Here is a 17,498-nt window from a genome sequence, read left to right on the forward strand (position 1 = left end):
TGAGGTGATAGTAGCTTTCCAACTGAACTATTACAGTCCAGTTCAGAGGAAAGATTTAGAATATAAATTTGGGCACCATTAGCTTATAAATTTAGTATTTATTGAGAAGAAATTGAGTCCTGGGGAACTCCAACATTCATAGATTAGAGCGAATAGAAAGATTCTACAAGTGAGACTAAGAAAAAAACTGGAATAGAAGGAAAACAAAGAAAATGAGAAGATGGACAAGTGAGTTACTCAAGAAGATATAGTAATCAATTGTTTCAAATGCTTTTTGGTTTACTGAGATAAGAATTCACCATTGGGTTTGGCAATGGGGAGTTTGTTGATGATCTCACTAAGAGGTTTCTCTGGAATGGTAATAAAAGTGTGATTTAAGTGAGTTCAAGAGGTAATAATTGGGGAGGCGGGAGGAGAGGAGGGGAGGAAGTGGAGATAGCAAATATAGACAATGCCTTAAAGCAGTTTTGCAATGAATTTGAGTAAAAGTGAGGTGATGACTGAAGGGAGATGGGCAAGGAAATTGATGGTGCAGGATATGTAGTGGATAACTGCATTTTCATTTAGGAACACCCTCAATTTAAATATTTTGAAGTCTTTACTCTCGGGCTTGTCAGAACACCTAGTAAAGTCTCTTTTTAAATCATATGTGAAATAGATAATCCTAACAGCCAGTGTATTAGTCTATTTTCACACTGCTATAAAGAAATACCCGAGACTGGTTAATTTATAAAAGAAAGAGATTTAGTTGACTCACAGTTCCACATGGCTGGGGAGGCCTCAGGAAACTTACAATCATGGTGGAAGGCAAAGGGGAAGCAAGTTTGGACCTTCTCACATGGCAGTAGGAGAAAGTGAGTGTCAGCACAGGAAAAACTGCCATTTATAAAACCATCAGACCTCGTGAAAATTCACTCACTATCACGAGAACAGCAGGGGGGAAATCGCCCCCATAATCCAATCACTTCCCATGAGGTATCTCCCTGAACACCTGGCGATTACAATTCAAGATGAGATTTGGGTGGGGACACCAAGCCTAACCATATCAGCCGGTATTCTGGAAACCTAGTGAAACAGGAATGCTGGGGTTATAGAGAGAATGGTGGCCCCCAAAGATGTCCACATCCTAATTCCTGGACTTTATGGATATGCTACCTTTGGCAAAAGGGACTTGGCAGATGTTATTAAGGTGAGGACTTTGTGATGGGAAGATTTTCTTAGATTGTCCAATGGGAAAAATGTATTCACAGGATTTTTAAGAGTGGAGGTAAGAAAGGGTGGAAGATGTGACTACAGAAGCCAGGCACCAAGAAATGCAGTGTTGCTGCCTCCGGAGATGGAGAAAGGGGTCACCCAAAGAATATAAGTGTCCCCTGAACCTGGAAAAGGCAAGGAAAGGGATTCTTCTCTAGGAGTGCAGCTCTGCTGATACCTGACTCTCTGATGTTAGCCCATGAGGCCCAAGTTGTATTTTCATCCTACAGAGCTATAAGATAATACAGTTCCATGGTTTAAGCCACTAACTTTGTGGTAATTTTTGCAGTATGTAAACTTTTACTTAAGCCTCTGTTTACAGGATGGTGTCCCCATTAAGTGCACCAGGTGTTCTCTAGTCCAAAGACCCTTTTGTGACCCTCTCCAGATAGTAAACCAGCAATCACCGGCAGGGGGAGGGGATGGGCAATCACTTACCTGTGTGGACCAGGGGAGAGGATCTAAAGGTTTGGGTACTTCTTATACTTTCAATAAATCCTTCAGTTTTTTTAAGCCTCATTTTCATCCTCATTTCCAGAGGTACTTGGTGCCATGAATTCCAGAATTTTTTATTTGTTCTGTGTTGTAAATGGAGTTATTTTTGGTGTTTCCCTTTGAAGGTTTAGTATCAGTTTTTTCAGATGCGCTAAGGAGTTACCAGGAGCCCATCTACTTTCCATTTCTTGTACTTGTCCTCTCCCATGTTCTCTGTCCTTGTGGAGTAATGCCTTTCCCTCCCAATTATTATTATTATTATTAATTATTATTATTGTTTTGGTAACAAATTCCTTTACTATTGCTTTTGTAGCATATTGGGAGTGAATGGAGACTAATATGTACATTCACTGGATTTCATTAACCAGAAGTCTTACCTCTTCTTTTTCAGTGAAATAATAAATGAACATCAGCAGATAGTGTGCAGGCAGGAAGGGAAGCAATTTCCAGTTTTTATTTTCTTTTTAAGTTTGTCCAGGAAAGGACATTTAAGCTATCCCATGGATTTTCCTTCTACTATTGACTTTTGCCACAGAAGAAATTAAAGTCCATAGTTATTAAAGTCCATAGAATTAAAGTCCCTATATTAGAAGGCATTATTACAACTTTTTTATATACCATTCTCTGCTAACCTCTTTTATACTATCTAACTTTTCATGAGTTAGCAACTCATAAAGCTTGTTTTATTTTTCAGTACGTGATTAGCTACTTTGAAATGCTCCTGGAGTTTTCTTTTATCATTATTATTATTATTAATTATTATCATTATTATTATTTTGAGACGGAGTCTCGCCCTGTCGTCCAGGCTGGAGTGCAGTGGCATGATCTCGGCTCACTGCAAACTCAGCCTCCTGGGTTCACGCCATTCTCCTGCCTTAGCCTCCCGAGTAGCTGGGACTACAGGCGCCTGCCACCTTGCCCAGCTAATTTTTTGTATTTTTAGTAGAGACAGGGTTTCACCATGTTAGCGAGGATGGTCTCGATCTCTTTTTCTGTTTTTAATGTGTGTATAAAAGAAACTCTTAAAGTGCAGGATAATTCATTAGCATAGCATGATCTAGGGAGCACCAAAAGCTCTTTAGTGTATTGTTATTAAAGTGCTTACTTCTTAACCTTGACATTGTACCTGAATTGCTAGATCAGCAAATGGCATGATTTATTTCATCATCATTGCCATTTTCATCTTTATCTTTATCATTATCACTAGAACAAAATACTTATAGCACTAGGGATCATGTCTTTCTCTATTTCAGTTCTGTACCCCAACACCCAGGCGAGGACTTAGTATGTAGCAAGCTATCAAAAATATTGACTAAATGAATCACTAACAAATAACAACTTTGTATCCCAACAGCTAGCAAAAGATATTTTCACATAGAAAGTCTTTATTAAATCATTTTGAAAAATAATTATAAAATTAATTTCTATTTGGGATGTGATATAAATAGAGAGAAATGCCCCCATCATAGGGGTACAGCTGGATGAATTTTAACAATGTGAACACAACTGTGTAACCAGCCCAGAGGTCAAGAAACAAAATGTTATCAAGACTACCTAAGTCCCTATCAGTCACTAACCATTTCCTCAAAGGTAGCCACTTTTCTGACTTCTGACACCCTAGATTAGTATTACCTATTCATTAACTTCATTGTAACAGGATCATATGTACTCTTTTGTGTCTAGCTTCTTTGGTTCAACATTATATTTTTGACTGTCACTCATATTCTTTCATTCATTCTCATCACTTTATGGCATTTACTATAATATATTTATAGGTTATACTCTTGCTGAACATTTGGACTGTTTCTAGTTTGGTTCATTATGAATAATGCTGCTATGAACATTTTCAGTCAGCTTTGGTTTTTGGTTTGGTACACATTTATATGCATTTCTATAGAAATATAAGTGGATTGTTGGGTTACATAGTATGTATAGGTTTAGCTTTAGTAGACATTGCCAACCAGTTTTCAAAACAGATTATGCTCCCACCAGCAGCATGAGAAGAATTAATTATAATCGCTCTGCATTCTTGCCAGCTTTTGATATTTTCCATGTTTTTACAATTTAATCCATTTTGGCAAGCATATAGTGGTATAACACTTTGGTTTTAATTTGATTGAATCTTCTTCATCTTTAACAATAGTGTGATTATCTCATTATTGCCAGTACTTATCTCAAAACCTGACACAGAGTAGGCCAAGCATCCATGATGCATACATCTGTGCTGTGTGATTAATTGATGCATGAAAATACTTGCTCATTGCCCTTTGTTTTTTTTTTTTTTTTTGATTTGAAAAATTCTTTACTGAAATGCAGAAGTTACCTGAAAGAATACCTATTCAGATATTTTTCATATTACTTTGCCATGACTTTAAAAATGGGTGGGATAAAGTTTAGGAAATTTTACATGGTATCAGATAGAAGTTTGGGAAAGGTTTAAGAAAGCCACAGGAAGTAGGAAGGTTCTAGCTATCACAAAGTGATAGATTTATTCAGAGAAGGAGAGCCTTCAAGATTCATTACAATAAAAAGAATATTCACTCAGTGCTGGACCTGAGTAAATGTATTGCAGGTCTCTTGAAATATAAAGTTCTTCAAGGTCAACCATTGCCTTTAGTCCAAGGTCAACCATTGCCTCTAGTCTTTCCATTGTTCTCCCTTGCCCTGATGAATAAAGGGTTCTGTACTGAGTTAATGCTCACAAAGCCTGACTGACTAGAGGAGGAAAGTTTTGTTCCCCTTGGTTTCTGTGCTGGTCTTATGTTATATTTAACTATTGTCAGTTACTATGATACATCATAACTATTTTAAATATACTCTCCACTGTTTTAAATAATCAAACTATCTTGTGACCTTGCTTTACAGATGTGTGAATACTGCGGATGGTGAAGGTGGAGCAGTGGATAGCAACCTGTGCAACCAGGATGAAATTCCCCCGGAAACCCAGTCCTGTTCTCTTATGTGTCCCAATGAGTGTGTCATGTCTGAGTGGGGACTTTGGAGCAAATGCCCACAGGTAATTTCTCTTTCTTTGTCAATGCTCTGATAATCTATTGTTGCCTTCACTGTTGTTCGTTGTGCATTCACAGTGCTAGTCTCCAAAGCATTCTTCTAGTAACATGGGAAAATAATTTTTTTCTTTTTGAGAAATCCAAAGAAAGAAAAAAAGAAAAAAAAAAGTCTGCAAGCAAGACTGAGCAATTTAAAATGCCAGTCCTTCTTCCACAGCCTTTATCACAGTTACATGAACAAGGAAAATAAGCCTATAATGATCACACTAGGATTCAACTGTGCACCCATTGTGAAAGGAGACTTCTTTAGTAACAAAATGATTCTCGTTATAATATCTTGGTCCTGTTCCATTTTTATCCTGGCAGAATCAATTACATCTTAGGAGCTCAACTCCACTGTGTGATTTAGCTTCTGTTAGTGATGATCTGTTTTTGCCTTTTACTGTTTTCCTGAAGATGAGGCATTCTTTTGCCATGTTTCTACTTCTTCCAAAGCTAACAAAAATACCTTAAAAAAAAAAAACTAAAGCATATACCTTTATTTTTTTCTTTTAAAGTTTTAAAAAATTGGAAGCACAACAGGAGTATGGCAAAATAAATATTATTCAAGGAGCATATTTCAACTTACTATTCCCAGAAGATAAATTCTGATATTTTATACTCATACTTCAAAGTAAACACTGAAAAAAATGAAAGTGGGGATTAGGAACAAATTATATGAATTCAAACATTAGAAAGGAAAATTAGGATACTTTGAACTTGATTGTCATAGTGACAATTTGTGGAAAGACTATGAAAATCTCTGTATGGAAATGGAAAATATCTTTAAAATCAGTTAATATCTTATGTTTAGAGCTTCAAATTATTATTCCTTATTAAATATTGAGCCCTTATCTTTGATATTTGTATAATTCTGTTCCTGAAAGAGATTTCACTCTATTGTTATTTTTATTTGTTGAGTTGTTTTTAGAGCAATGTAATATTGACATGAAGAGAAACTGATAAGAATAACTTGTAGAAGTGGGATATTTGTACTACTAAGTCATTTATTTTGTGTGTAACCTGAATATAATGAAAGTTAAAATTTATTGACCACTTATTTTGTGCAAGGTACATGTAGGAACTATTCCCTTTAGTACTTGTACTAATCCTATTAGGTTGGTAGTATTACTAGTTCATTGTTCAGCTTAGAAACTGATGTGTAGAAAGGTTAAGTGGTTTGCACAAAGTTTTGTACTTAATAAGTGATGAGCTCAGAATGAACATTATTCTATTGATGAAGCCAGATATTTTGCTCTTATATTCTCGGTCCAATTATCTTGGAAAAATTAAGGTAGATTTAGACTCAATACTTTTCTTTGTTTAAAATGCAATATTTATTTTAAGAAGAAGGGAAGCTGTTTTAGTTATCTGTGTGATTATTCCATGAGTGAGTACTATGTTTATATTTTAGAAAGTGTGCTAGTACCACTCTTTATTAATCAACCTATAGAAGAATTAGCAGCCTGAAGAAGTTTAATTAAATGTAAGGTCATGATCTTCCTCACTTTTGTTTTTCTAATTTACTCACAGAAGACTCCATTAAGCTCTAATCACTTGGCAATGAAAACATTGCCCTCTTAAGGTATCTGGCCACTGGGCTAAAATTTTTATTGTAAGAACGTTTTACACAAAGTTGTGAAGGTTTAGCATTCTGTGTTTGCTTCTTTTGGGTTTTTGTTTTTTCAAGGCTTCTTTTTCGAAACATAATTATTTAATTTTTGGAGTGTTTAGAAATTGGAGGTAGAGAAAATATTTTAACCTCCTTTCATGTGTCAGAAAGACAACATAGTTACTCACTTGTCAGCATGAAATGGGAAGGTTGTTCCTTTACCTGCTTATGTACCTTCTAAGTTACATAATGATAGAAGCTATGACAATGACAATACAGACTTTTATTGAGCATATCTTATATAACCAACATTATACTGAAAGCTACATGTAACTCTTAAGTTTTATAACAACATTGCACTATGATGATATAACACTTGTCCATGGCCACTCAGGTCTGTCTGACCACAATGGCCTTGTTCTTTCTCAGATGCTATGCTGTACTGTCCCATGTAAATGTAAACTTCAAAGTGAAAAAATGGTAATTAGGGCTCATACCTGATTATTTTCCCTAAGTCTAGATATATTGCATAACTTTAGTTAAGTTGCAAGATCTTAGCATAATGTCCCGTCATCATAGGACAATCCCAATCAGTATTGGACAATGATAATGAGAATGATTATAGCAAAGGCAGCAAACTAAATCATTGTGCCTGTAATTTAATTAGCACTTCAATGTGCATTTTATTAGAAAAAGGAAACAATTATTTTATAAGTGTTCTGTAGAACATGAGCTGATTTAAGGATCTTTAATATTGGCCATTATTTTACCAAATTCTCCTTTGATAGTCTGCAGTGTGACATATGATATTGGGACAAATTCACTATTTGTTGGGTATTTTCTCCTCCAAAGGTACTTCTTTAGAGACAAACACATAAATAAGCTGAACATGTCTTTAAGTGTGGTTGCAGCAAGTTATTTAAACGTCTGAGTTACAGGTTTCTTACTGGGAAGTGAGGACAATAATAGCTATTTTTTTCAGATTGTTTAAAAAATTAGATATAATATGTATAAAATAAATTTCATAAGGTATTACCTAACACAGAATTGTGATGAAGAAGAACCACCACAAAGCCCCCTCCCACTTACTTTGTTTGCCACGTGGTTGGGAAATCCCAGACAGGGAGCAGTACATTTTTTAAGCTATACAGGAAAGATCCCTTCCCCTGCACAAAATAAGTTATTACTTGATCTTTTAGAAATAAAATGTTACCTCCATTACTGAAACATGACTTATATCTAATTTAATAGTAGTCCTTAAAAATAATGCATCACAAAGATGACTTTGAATGAATGGATTACTGACCTGACAGTAACTACCAATTGCAAACCGTACAGAAGAACAAATAAGACAAAGGCATTAAAAATTGTATTGGGACCATTTTTTTAAAACTGTATTGGGAAAACCATAAATGGATCAAGAAAAAAACAAATACAATTCAAGGAGGAATTTGAAGAAAATGAAAAACTATTTGTTTCCTTTGTTTTATGTTCGTGTTTTTTCTTATTCCCATAACACACATATATATATATTTTTTTACTTTAACATGCTTACTTTTCTAGAATGCTTTACTATGAAAGGAAAATTGTGTAATCATGCATACAATAACCTTCCTAATAGTGTTTACTCTTTAAAGGTATGTGTGTGTATACATGTTTATACATGTATATAAGTACATGCATATACATACAAATATATAGACATTTCGTAGTTCATTACTTACCACCCAATATTCTCTTTTACCTAACTAATTTTTTCCAGTTTTTGTCCTGATCCTACATACTTCAGAATTATGCTGAGGATTATTCATAGAATCATCTATTCTTCAAGAGAAGTTTGTAAATTTCTGGATGCAAATATCTTGGAACATTTGAAGTTGATTAGCCACTTATGTATCTGAAACAATATTGGGTTGCCTTCATTTATGCTACCAATCCTTACTGAAATTTTCCATTCAGTAACACAGATTTTCTATTTATATCTCTCCTTGGAGTCTTGGCAAAGGAATTTCCTAAACATTGATATTGATAGGACAAGTGTATTGGAAGTGAATTTCCAAACTCTTGTATATTTTGCAGAAGCAAGACTTTGCAAACCCACTCCAGAAAGATGACTTAGATTTAGCAAACCTGTTTGAACTTTGATTCACCTCTAGCTGAATGTATCAGGGGTTGGCCAGAACTGTAGCCAAGCATCCCTTCACATAGTGGGAATTAGAGGCTCATTAAACAGTGGTCCCAAGGAAACTTCATGATCAAAAAGTGACCCAAATCTTTGAATTATCACCAGAACAATCTGTGAAAAACGATCACAAAGGAAGACTTTGCAAAGAAACTATATAGGGCTTAAGTGCAATGGAATCTGGATTCTGTCACAGTCTGAATATTGTGTTTTTAAAATTCACCTTATTTCTGTGCTTTATTCTTTTCTGTAACTCTTTATGTGTGCAGGAGATACTAGTGAAAGCCAATGCAGAAACTGCCATTATTTCTTCAGGCAAATGCCCTGCTTTAGAAGAGAAAGAGAAATGCATGCCGGTTTTCTGATAAGTGGTCTATAATTAAGCATTTGAGGTTAAGAAAAACACCCCCCCCCCTTTTTTTTAATGGTGCTCCAGTGTTATTTTGGGGAAAGGCTGTGAGCAATGACATTTTATTCCTGATGACTCAGTATTTTCAGCACCTTGGCATCACCTGTGTAAATTATGTTTCAGGGAAGCAATTTATCCCAATGTTTAGTACTAGAGCTTAGCTCTAAGCACTTCCTCAACCTCACCTAACAGTCTTTATCACGCAGATGGAAACCTGTATTTGTCTCTGGAGGAGGTGCCTAATGATCACGACCCTCATACTACCTAGTTCTTTTCTTTGATTCAAGCTGAAAGCCAGAGGATGAGAATGATGATAACTTTCTATAATCTGGACTATAAATTCTGGTTGCATGTGCTAAATTGATATTGGCCCTTGTCAGATGACAGTAATTCATTACTCAGGGGCTTGCAGCGTATTTTACCCATGTGTGCAGTGAGATGTATTATCACTTAGAGCCACTATTACTTCCAGAACCATATGAGGCACTGCAAGAAGGGTGCCTCATTTCGTGCATTGGAGCAGTGAATGACAATCTAATAGAAGCAGTCTTTAGGCTCCTCAAGTTTTTGATATTTAATATGCTTGTTATCATTCTTTCTTATACAGTCTGATTTCTTTGATTCTCAATATCATCTATTTGGAGTACAAAGTAAGGCTTCCATTGCCCTCAATTTCCATCTGTCTCTCCCTTTGCCCCGACACCTTCCATTCTATCTCCATTTCTATCTCTACCTCTATTTCATGAAATTCTCAGTTATAAAAAACATTATGATGGGCCCTATACATTGATCATCCTGCTTCAACAATTATCTACATGTGACAAACCTTATTTCATTTATCTCTTCTTCCCCCACTTCTCTTTCCTTTTCTTACTAGCAGACTAAGGCATATCCCACATTTTATATTATTTCCGCCATAAATACTTCTATATATCTTCCTAAGAGAGAATGATTAATGACAACAACTACACCTAACAACACTTTTCTACACCTTGTAAAAGTATAATTCTATACCTTGTAAAAGTATAACTTTCAAAAAATTAAAAACGTGACTCATACAAAGTATCAAAAGTTAATTAACTGATTATTCATTAAACTAGCACGATTGTAACGTGATTCAAGAGAATTGGAGAGAGAAGAGAATTTTCACATCTAAAAGTGATGGAATATCATTGGATTTATTTGGACTGGATTTATGCTCCATAGTAAACAATGTTATAAAGGGCAAAATATATAAACCAACAGTTTTGATACTTTGGATGAGTAGCATGGGACTCTGGTGATTGAGGAAGAAAACCAAATGAAGTGAGCCTTACAATCACCATGGCTTTCTAGCTAGAGGCACTTTCTGAATGGTGATGAAAGGAACGAGATTCCAAGGAGACCATGGTGAGGATCCAGCAACCAGAGTCAGAGAGGTACAGGAAGTTGAAATTTGAGACACAAAATACTGAAAAGAAAAGAGCTAGGCAAACAAAATGATCTAGATATCTATATGGGGCCTCCTGGAGTTCTTAGCTAACTACTAATTTGGACATTCATGGAGTGAAACTCCCCAAGTTCAGACAAAGAATGTCTTCTGAGAATCCGCAAGATGTACATATTCTAAAGCTCACACAGGTCTAGGAGACATTTCAATTTCATGTAGTGTGAACAGTGATACCTCTTCAAGCTCTGAGACCATTTGTTAATGATCTAACAAGGGTTTTGCCTTAGCAGGAGGGCTAAATTAACCTTAAAGTCTACTCTGGAATTTCCCTAATGAAACTTAAAGACAAACCACAGAAAGACCAAGCTGATCCACAGGTAACATTACTGCCTGCTAAAACATACTTCAACACATTCGAATGGAAGACACCAGCACCCCCCCAAGCATTCAGCAGTGTTACAATCACAATGTCTAGGAGTGGTTATTGGCTAGAGAGGGGACATGATAGGGACCTAGGTGGTTTTGGTAATATTTTGTTTGTTTCTTTTTTACAAGGTAACATTTTATTTCATGAGCTCTGTTCTGGCTATATAGGTGTTTTCACTTGAAAACATAGCTACTAAGCACAGAAAGAAAAAAAGAATGGAAAAGAAATGAATAGAGACTAAGTGATCTGTACAACAACAGCAAGTCATTTAACGTTTGCATAATTAGAGCCCTGGAAGTGGACAGAAAAATATTTGAAGAAGTAATAGCTCAAATTATTTCAAATCTTGGAATGGTTGCAGTTTTCAGAGAATATTATCTGGATCATATGATCCTGGCTGACAATATTCGGAAGACAAAATAGAAAACATATTCTAGAGGGTCTCAGTATCAGTATATGAGCAGGGTTTCCCTTAATCATTTTATTTTCAAAATGGTAGCACCATGCTTAATTGTGCCCAGTGTAGAGATTTTCTGCTTTACTTTTCCCAAATAATGAAGTTCCATCCAAACAGTTAAAGGCCCAAGTAGAACAAAAAGGCTGACATTCCCATGAGCAAGAGGAAACTCCTTCTGCCTGATTGCCTTGCACTGAGACATTAGTTTTTTCCTGCCATTATACTCAAACCAAAACATTGGTCCTTCTTGGGTATAAAGCCAGCAGGCCCTTTGGACTGGAACCACACCATTGACTCTCTTGGGTCTCCAGCTTGCAGACTGCAGAACTTGGGACTTGTCAAGCTCCATAATCATGTGAGCCAATTCCTAAATAAATTAATATGCACGTGAGTACATGCACACACACACGCGCGCGCGCGCACACACACACACTGTTGATTCTGTATCTCTGGAGAACCCTAATATAGACGGGTTAATTATTGACAGATGCACTTTCAATTAGTTCTCTAGTTTTGAACACTACTTTTAATTCCTTTTTCAGTTTTACTTGATGCTCAAATTCCTAGTCTTTTGAGGCTATAGAGTCCAAATCAAGTTCCAATTTATCCATTGCTGATTTGGAATTCAGTACTTTCAAGTCGGCTGTCAGTTATCAGATAAGTTTTCTAGCTTCTTAAATGTTATTACTATTAGGTCCTTATATTATTATTGTTGTTGTTTGTACACCTTTATAAACAAATGTCTTCACTCTCATTTTAATCCTTTTAATATCATTTTAGTGGTATTCCTGGAAAGAGTTTTGTATAGTCTTCCATATTTAACCAAAATTACCTATCAATTAAATTTTAACACAATTTGTGGTATCTTCTGTCATATAAAAGTGTTTAGTTTTTATGATACTAAGTTTCTTTCTTGCTTAAAAAAATCCCAGGTTTACTGTATAAAGATATGTTTCTAATATTTTAATTGTTTGAAAATACATAAACATGTTTTACTTAGTTTTGTATATGTTGACACAAGTTCTATTAAATTTCAAATGAATATTCCTATACCAACTAGTTTCTGGATTCCATTTTCTAGATATGTTAAAAAAATATTTGCAAGAGTTTTATTTCTATTTTTGCTGTACCCAGTTACATTTAATATCATGTGAATTGAGATTTTTTTCATCACTATTATTAATGGGGTGTTTTCTTCCATCTGTGTATCTAATTGGTTAGTGCTAATGTCTGAAGAAACAAATGGGTGTTATATTGGCATTACAGGAATATCTTGCATCCAACTGTTTTCTTAATTTTATTATTAATTCTACTAGTAGTTTTTAAAAAATTGGTTCATAGTCTTAGGATTTCCTGACATACACCCATATAATATACAATAATGACTTTTACCTATCCTTTCTTGATATTCACATTATCTTTCCTAGACATACATACTTTATTAGGAAGAACTTTCTAAATAGTGCTAAAAATCAAAAATCATTTTTATCTTTTCCTGGTATATTAGACTGTTCTCATGTTGCTGTAAAGAAATACCTGAGATTGGGTAATTTATAAGAAAGAGGTTTAATTGGCTTACAGTCCTGCAAGCTGTACAGGAAGCATGGTTTCTGGGAAGGCCTCAGAAAGCTTTTATTTTGGTGAAGTGAGAGCAGGCAGGTCACATAGCTAGAACAGGAGCAAGAGAGAAGGGGAATATTGGGGGAGGTGCCACACACTTTAAAATGTCCAGATCTCATGTGAACTCAGAGCTAGAGGTCCCTTATCACCAAGGGGATGGCCCAAAATATTCATAAGGAATCCACCCTCATGATCCAAATATCTCCCACTAGGCCCCACCTTCAACATTGGGGATTACAATTCAACATGAGATTTGGGTGGGGATAAATATCCAAACTCTATCAACTGGCTTTAATCAGGTGATATAATATGTTTGAGCTTTTGTTAAACAAATACTCATTGCGTATTATCTTTAATATTTTCTGTGAATTTCTTTTTAAATGTATGTATATATACAATATATCAAAGTATGTATGTGTTCAAAAATGATTACTCAGTTCTACTAAATGCTTTTTATTATTGCTGATATTATTTTTAGAATTTGTCATTTATAAGTATGATAAAGCAGAGCTTCTAGTTTTGAAATACACATTAATTCTTAAAATAACTTTAATTTAAATTATAGGCTGGGTGCAGTGGCTCACGTCTGTAATCCCAGCACTTTGGGAGGCCAAGGCGGGCAGATCACCTGAGGTTGGGAGCTTGAGACCAGCCTTCCCAACATGGCAAAACCCCATCTCTACTAAAAATGCAAAAATTAGCCCAGCGTGGTGGCACATGCCTGTAATCCCAGGTTCTCCAGAGGCTGAGGCAGGACACACGGGAGGCTGAAGCAGGAGAAATTGCTTGAATGGAGGACGCGGAGGCTGCAGTGAGCCGAGATCGCGTCACTGCACTCCACACTCCAGCCTGGGCAACACAGAGAGACTCCGTTTCAAAAAATAATAATTATAAAAATAAAAAATAATAATAATAAATGAAATCTGCTGGGCATGGTGGCTTATACCTTCCCAGCATTTTGGGAGGCTGAGGCAGGTGGATCACTTGAGGTCAGGAGTTGAGACCAGCCTGGCCAACATAGTAAAAACTCCCTCTCTTTAAAATACAAAAATTAGCCAGATGTGTTGGTGGACACCTGTAATCCCAGCTGCTCGGGAGGCTGAGGCATAAGGATTGCTTGAGCCTGGGAGGCAGAGGTTGCAGGAGGTTGCAGTGAGCCAAGATGGCGCCACTGCACTGCAGCCTGGGTGACAGAGGGAGACTCCTTCTCAAAAAATAAAATATAGATAAATAAAAATAAATAAATTAATTAAATTCTATTTAGTTTATCATTTTCTTAACTGGTTCAGGATGTTCTGGTTCAAGATGTTTCTCTCTCATCTCTGTCTCTCTTATTCTTCCCATCAACATATTTGGCATTACTGGTATGCTAATTTTAAAATAATTTGTTAAGTTTCAACATTTTATATTCTTTAAACTAGTTTTGTTAAATGTAGGAAATAGTTATTTGACTTTTTTTATTATTATATTTTAAGTTCTAGGGTGCATGTGCACAACGTGGAGGTTTGTTACATATGTATCCATGTGCCGTGTTGGTGTGCTGCACCCATTAACTCCTCGTTTACATTAGGTATATCTCCTAATGCTATCTCTCCTCCCTCCCCCCACCCCAAGACAGGCCCTGGTATGTGATGTTCTCCTTCCTGTGTCCAAGTGTTCTCATTGTTCAATTCCCACCTATGAGTGAGAACATGTGGTGTTTGGTTTTTTGTCCTTGTGATAGTTTGCTGAGGATGATGGTTTCCAGCTTCATCCACATCCCTACAAAGGACATGAACTCATCCTTTTTTATGTCTGCATAGCATTCCACGGTGTATATGTGCCACATTTTCTTAATCCAGTCTATCATTGTTGGACATTTGGGTTGGTTCCATGTCTTTGCTCTTGTGAATACTGCCACAATAAACATACATGTGCATGTGTCTTTATAGCAGCATGATTTATAATCCTTTGGGTGTATACCCAGTAATGGGATGGCTGGGTCAAACCATATTTCTAGTTCTAGATCCCTGAGGAATCACCACACTCTCTTCCATAATGGTTAAATTAGTTTACACTCCCACCAACAGTGTAAAAGTGTTCCTATTTCTCCACATCCTCTCCAGCACCTGTTGTTTCCTGACTTTTTGATGATCACCATTCTAACTGGTGTGAGATGATATCTCATTGTGGTTTTGATTTGCATTTCTCTGATGGCCAGGGATGATGAGCATTTTTTCATGTGTCTGTTGGCTGCATAAATGTCTTCTTTTGAGAAGTGTCTGTTCATATCCTTTGCCCACTTTTTGATGGGGTTGTTTTTTTTCTTGTAAATTTGTTTGAGTTCTTTGTAGATTTTGAATATTAGCCTTTGTCAGATGAGTAGATTGCAAAAATTTCCTCCCATTCTGTAGGTTGCCTGTTCACTCTGATGGTAGTTTCTTTTACTGTGCATAAGCTCTTTAGTGTAATTAGATCCCATTTGTCAATTTTGGCTTTTGTTGCCGTTGCTTTTGGTGTTTTAGACACGAAGTCCTTGCCTATGCCTATGTCCTGAATGGTATTGCCTAGGTTTTCTTCTAGGGTTTTTGTGGTTTTAGGTCTAACATTTAAGTCTTTAATCCATCTTGAATTAATTTTTGTATAAGGTGTAAGGAAGGGATCCAGTTTCAGCTTTCTACATATGGCTAGCCAGTTTTCCCAGCACCATTTATTAAATAGGGAATCCTTTCCCCATTATTTGTTTTTCTCAGGTTTGTCAAAGATCAGATAGTTGTAGATGTGTGGTATTATTTATGAGGGCTCTGTTGTGTTCCATTGATCTATATCTCTGTTTTGGTACCAGTACCATGCTGTTTTGGTTACTGTAGCCTTATAGTATAGTTTGAAGTCAGGTAGCGTGATGCCTCCAGCTTTGTTCTTTTGGCTTAGATTCTCTTGGCAATGTGGGCTCTTTTTTGGTTCCATACGAACTTTAAAGTAGTTTTTTCCAACTCTGTGAAGAAAGTCATTGGCAGCTTGATGGGGATGACGTTGAATCTATAAATTACCTTGGGCAGTATGGCCATTTTCATGATATTGATTCTTCCTATCCATGAGCATGGAATGTTCCTCCATTTGTTTGTGTCCTTGTTTATTTTGTTGAGCAGTGGTTTGTAGTTCTCCTTGAAGAGGTCCTTCACATCCCTTGTAAATTGGAATCCTAGGTATTTTATTCTCTTTGAAGCAACTGGGAATGGGAATTCACTCATGATTTGGCTCACTGTTCGTCTGTCATTGCTGTATAGGAATGCTTGTGATTTTTGCACATTGATTTTGTATCCTGAGACTTTGCTGAAGTTGCTTATCAGCTTAAGTAGATTTTGGGTTGAGATGATTAGGTTTTCTAAATATACAATCATGTCATCTGCAAACAGGGACAATTTGACTTCCTCTTTTCCTAATTGAATACCAGTTATTTCTTTTTCCTGCCTGATTGCCTTGGCCAGAACTTCCAACACTATGTTGAATAGGAGTGGTGCGAGAGGACATTCCTGTCTTGTGCCAGTTTTCAAAGGGAATGCTTCCAAGTTTTGCCCATTCAGTATGATATTGGCTGTGGCTTTGTCATAAATAGTTCTTATTATTTTGAGACATGTCCCATCAATACCTAGTTTATTGAGAGTTTTTAGCATGAAGGACTGTTGAATTTTGTCAAAGGCCTTTTCTGCATCTATTGAGATAATCATGTCATTTTTGTTTTTGGTTCTTTTTATATGCTGGATTATGTTTATTGATTTGTGTATGTTGAACCAGCCTTGCATCCTAGAGATGAAGCCCAATTGATCATGGTGGATAAGCTTTTTGATGTGCTGCTGGATTTGGTTTGCAAGTATTTTATTGAGGATTTTTGCATCGATGTTCATAAGGGATATTGGTCTAAAATTCTCTTTTTTTGTTGTGTCTCTGCCAGGCTTTGGTATCAGGATGATGCTGGCCTCATAAAATGAGTTAGCAAGGATTCCCTCTTTTTCTATTGATTGGAATAGTTTCAGAAGGAATGGTACCAGCTCCTCCTTGTACCTCTGGTAGAACTCGGCTGTGAATCCGTCTGGTCCTGGACTTTTTTTTTATTTGTTAGGCTATTAATTATTGCCTCAATTTCAGAGCCTGTTATTGGTCTATTGAGGGATTCAACTTCTTCCTGGTTTAGTCTTGGGAAGTTGTATGTGTCCAGGAATTTACCCATTTCTTCTAGATTTTCTGGTTTATTTGCATAGAGGTGTTTATAGTATTCTCTGATGGTAGTTTGTATTTCTGTGGGATCAGTGGTGATATCCTTTTTATCATTCTTTTATTGCATCTGTTTGATTCTTCTCTCTTTTTTTCTTTATTAGTCTTGCTAGCACTCTATCAATTTTGTTGATCTTTTCAAAAAAACCAGCTCCTGGATTTATTGATTTTTTGAAAGGTTTTTTTGTGTCTCTATCTCCTTCAGTTCTGCTCTGATCTTAGTTATTTCTTGCCTTCTGCTAGCTTTTGAATGTGTTTGCTGTTGCTTCTCTAGTCTTTAAATTGTGATGTTAGGGTGTCAATTTTAGATCT

At 36.1% G+C, this 17,498-nt stretch overlaps 1 protein-coding gene across 2 annotated transcripts in view; it reads left to right on the forward strand.

The window, feature by feature from the left end:
- The window catches only part of THSD7B (thrombospondin type 1 domain containing 7B), a 908,985-nt gene that overhangs the window by 800,153 nt on the left and 91,334 nt on the right, over positions 1 to 17,498 (forward strand). For both annotated transcript variants that reach the window (XM_054679008.1, XM_009443389.3), the window contains exon 17: positions 4,615 to 4,765. In XM_054679008.1, coding sequence (XP_054534983.1) covers positions 4,615 to 4,765 — 151 coding nt within the window. The remainder of the gene's footprint in view (positions 1 to 4,614; positions 4,766 to 17,498) is intronic.

This window comes from Pan troglodytes, chromosome 13, assembly GCF_028858775.2.
Source record: "Pan troglodytes isolate AG18354 chromosome 13, NHGRI_mPanTro3-v2.0_pri, whole genome shotgun sequence".
Classification (NCBI taxonomy): Eukaryota; Metazoa; Chordata; class Mammalia; order Primates; family Hominidae; genus Pan; species Pan troglodytes.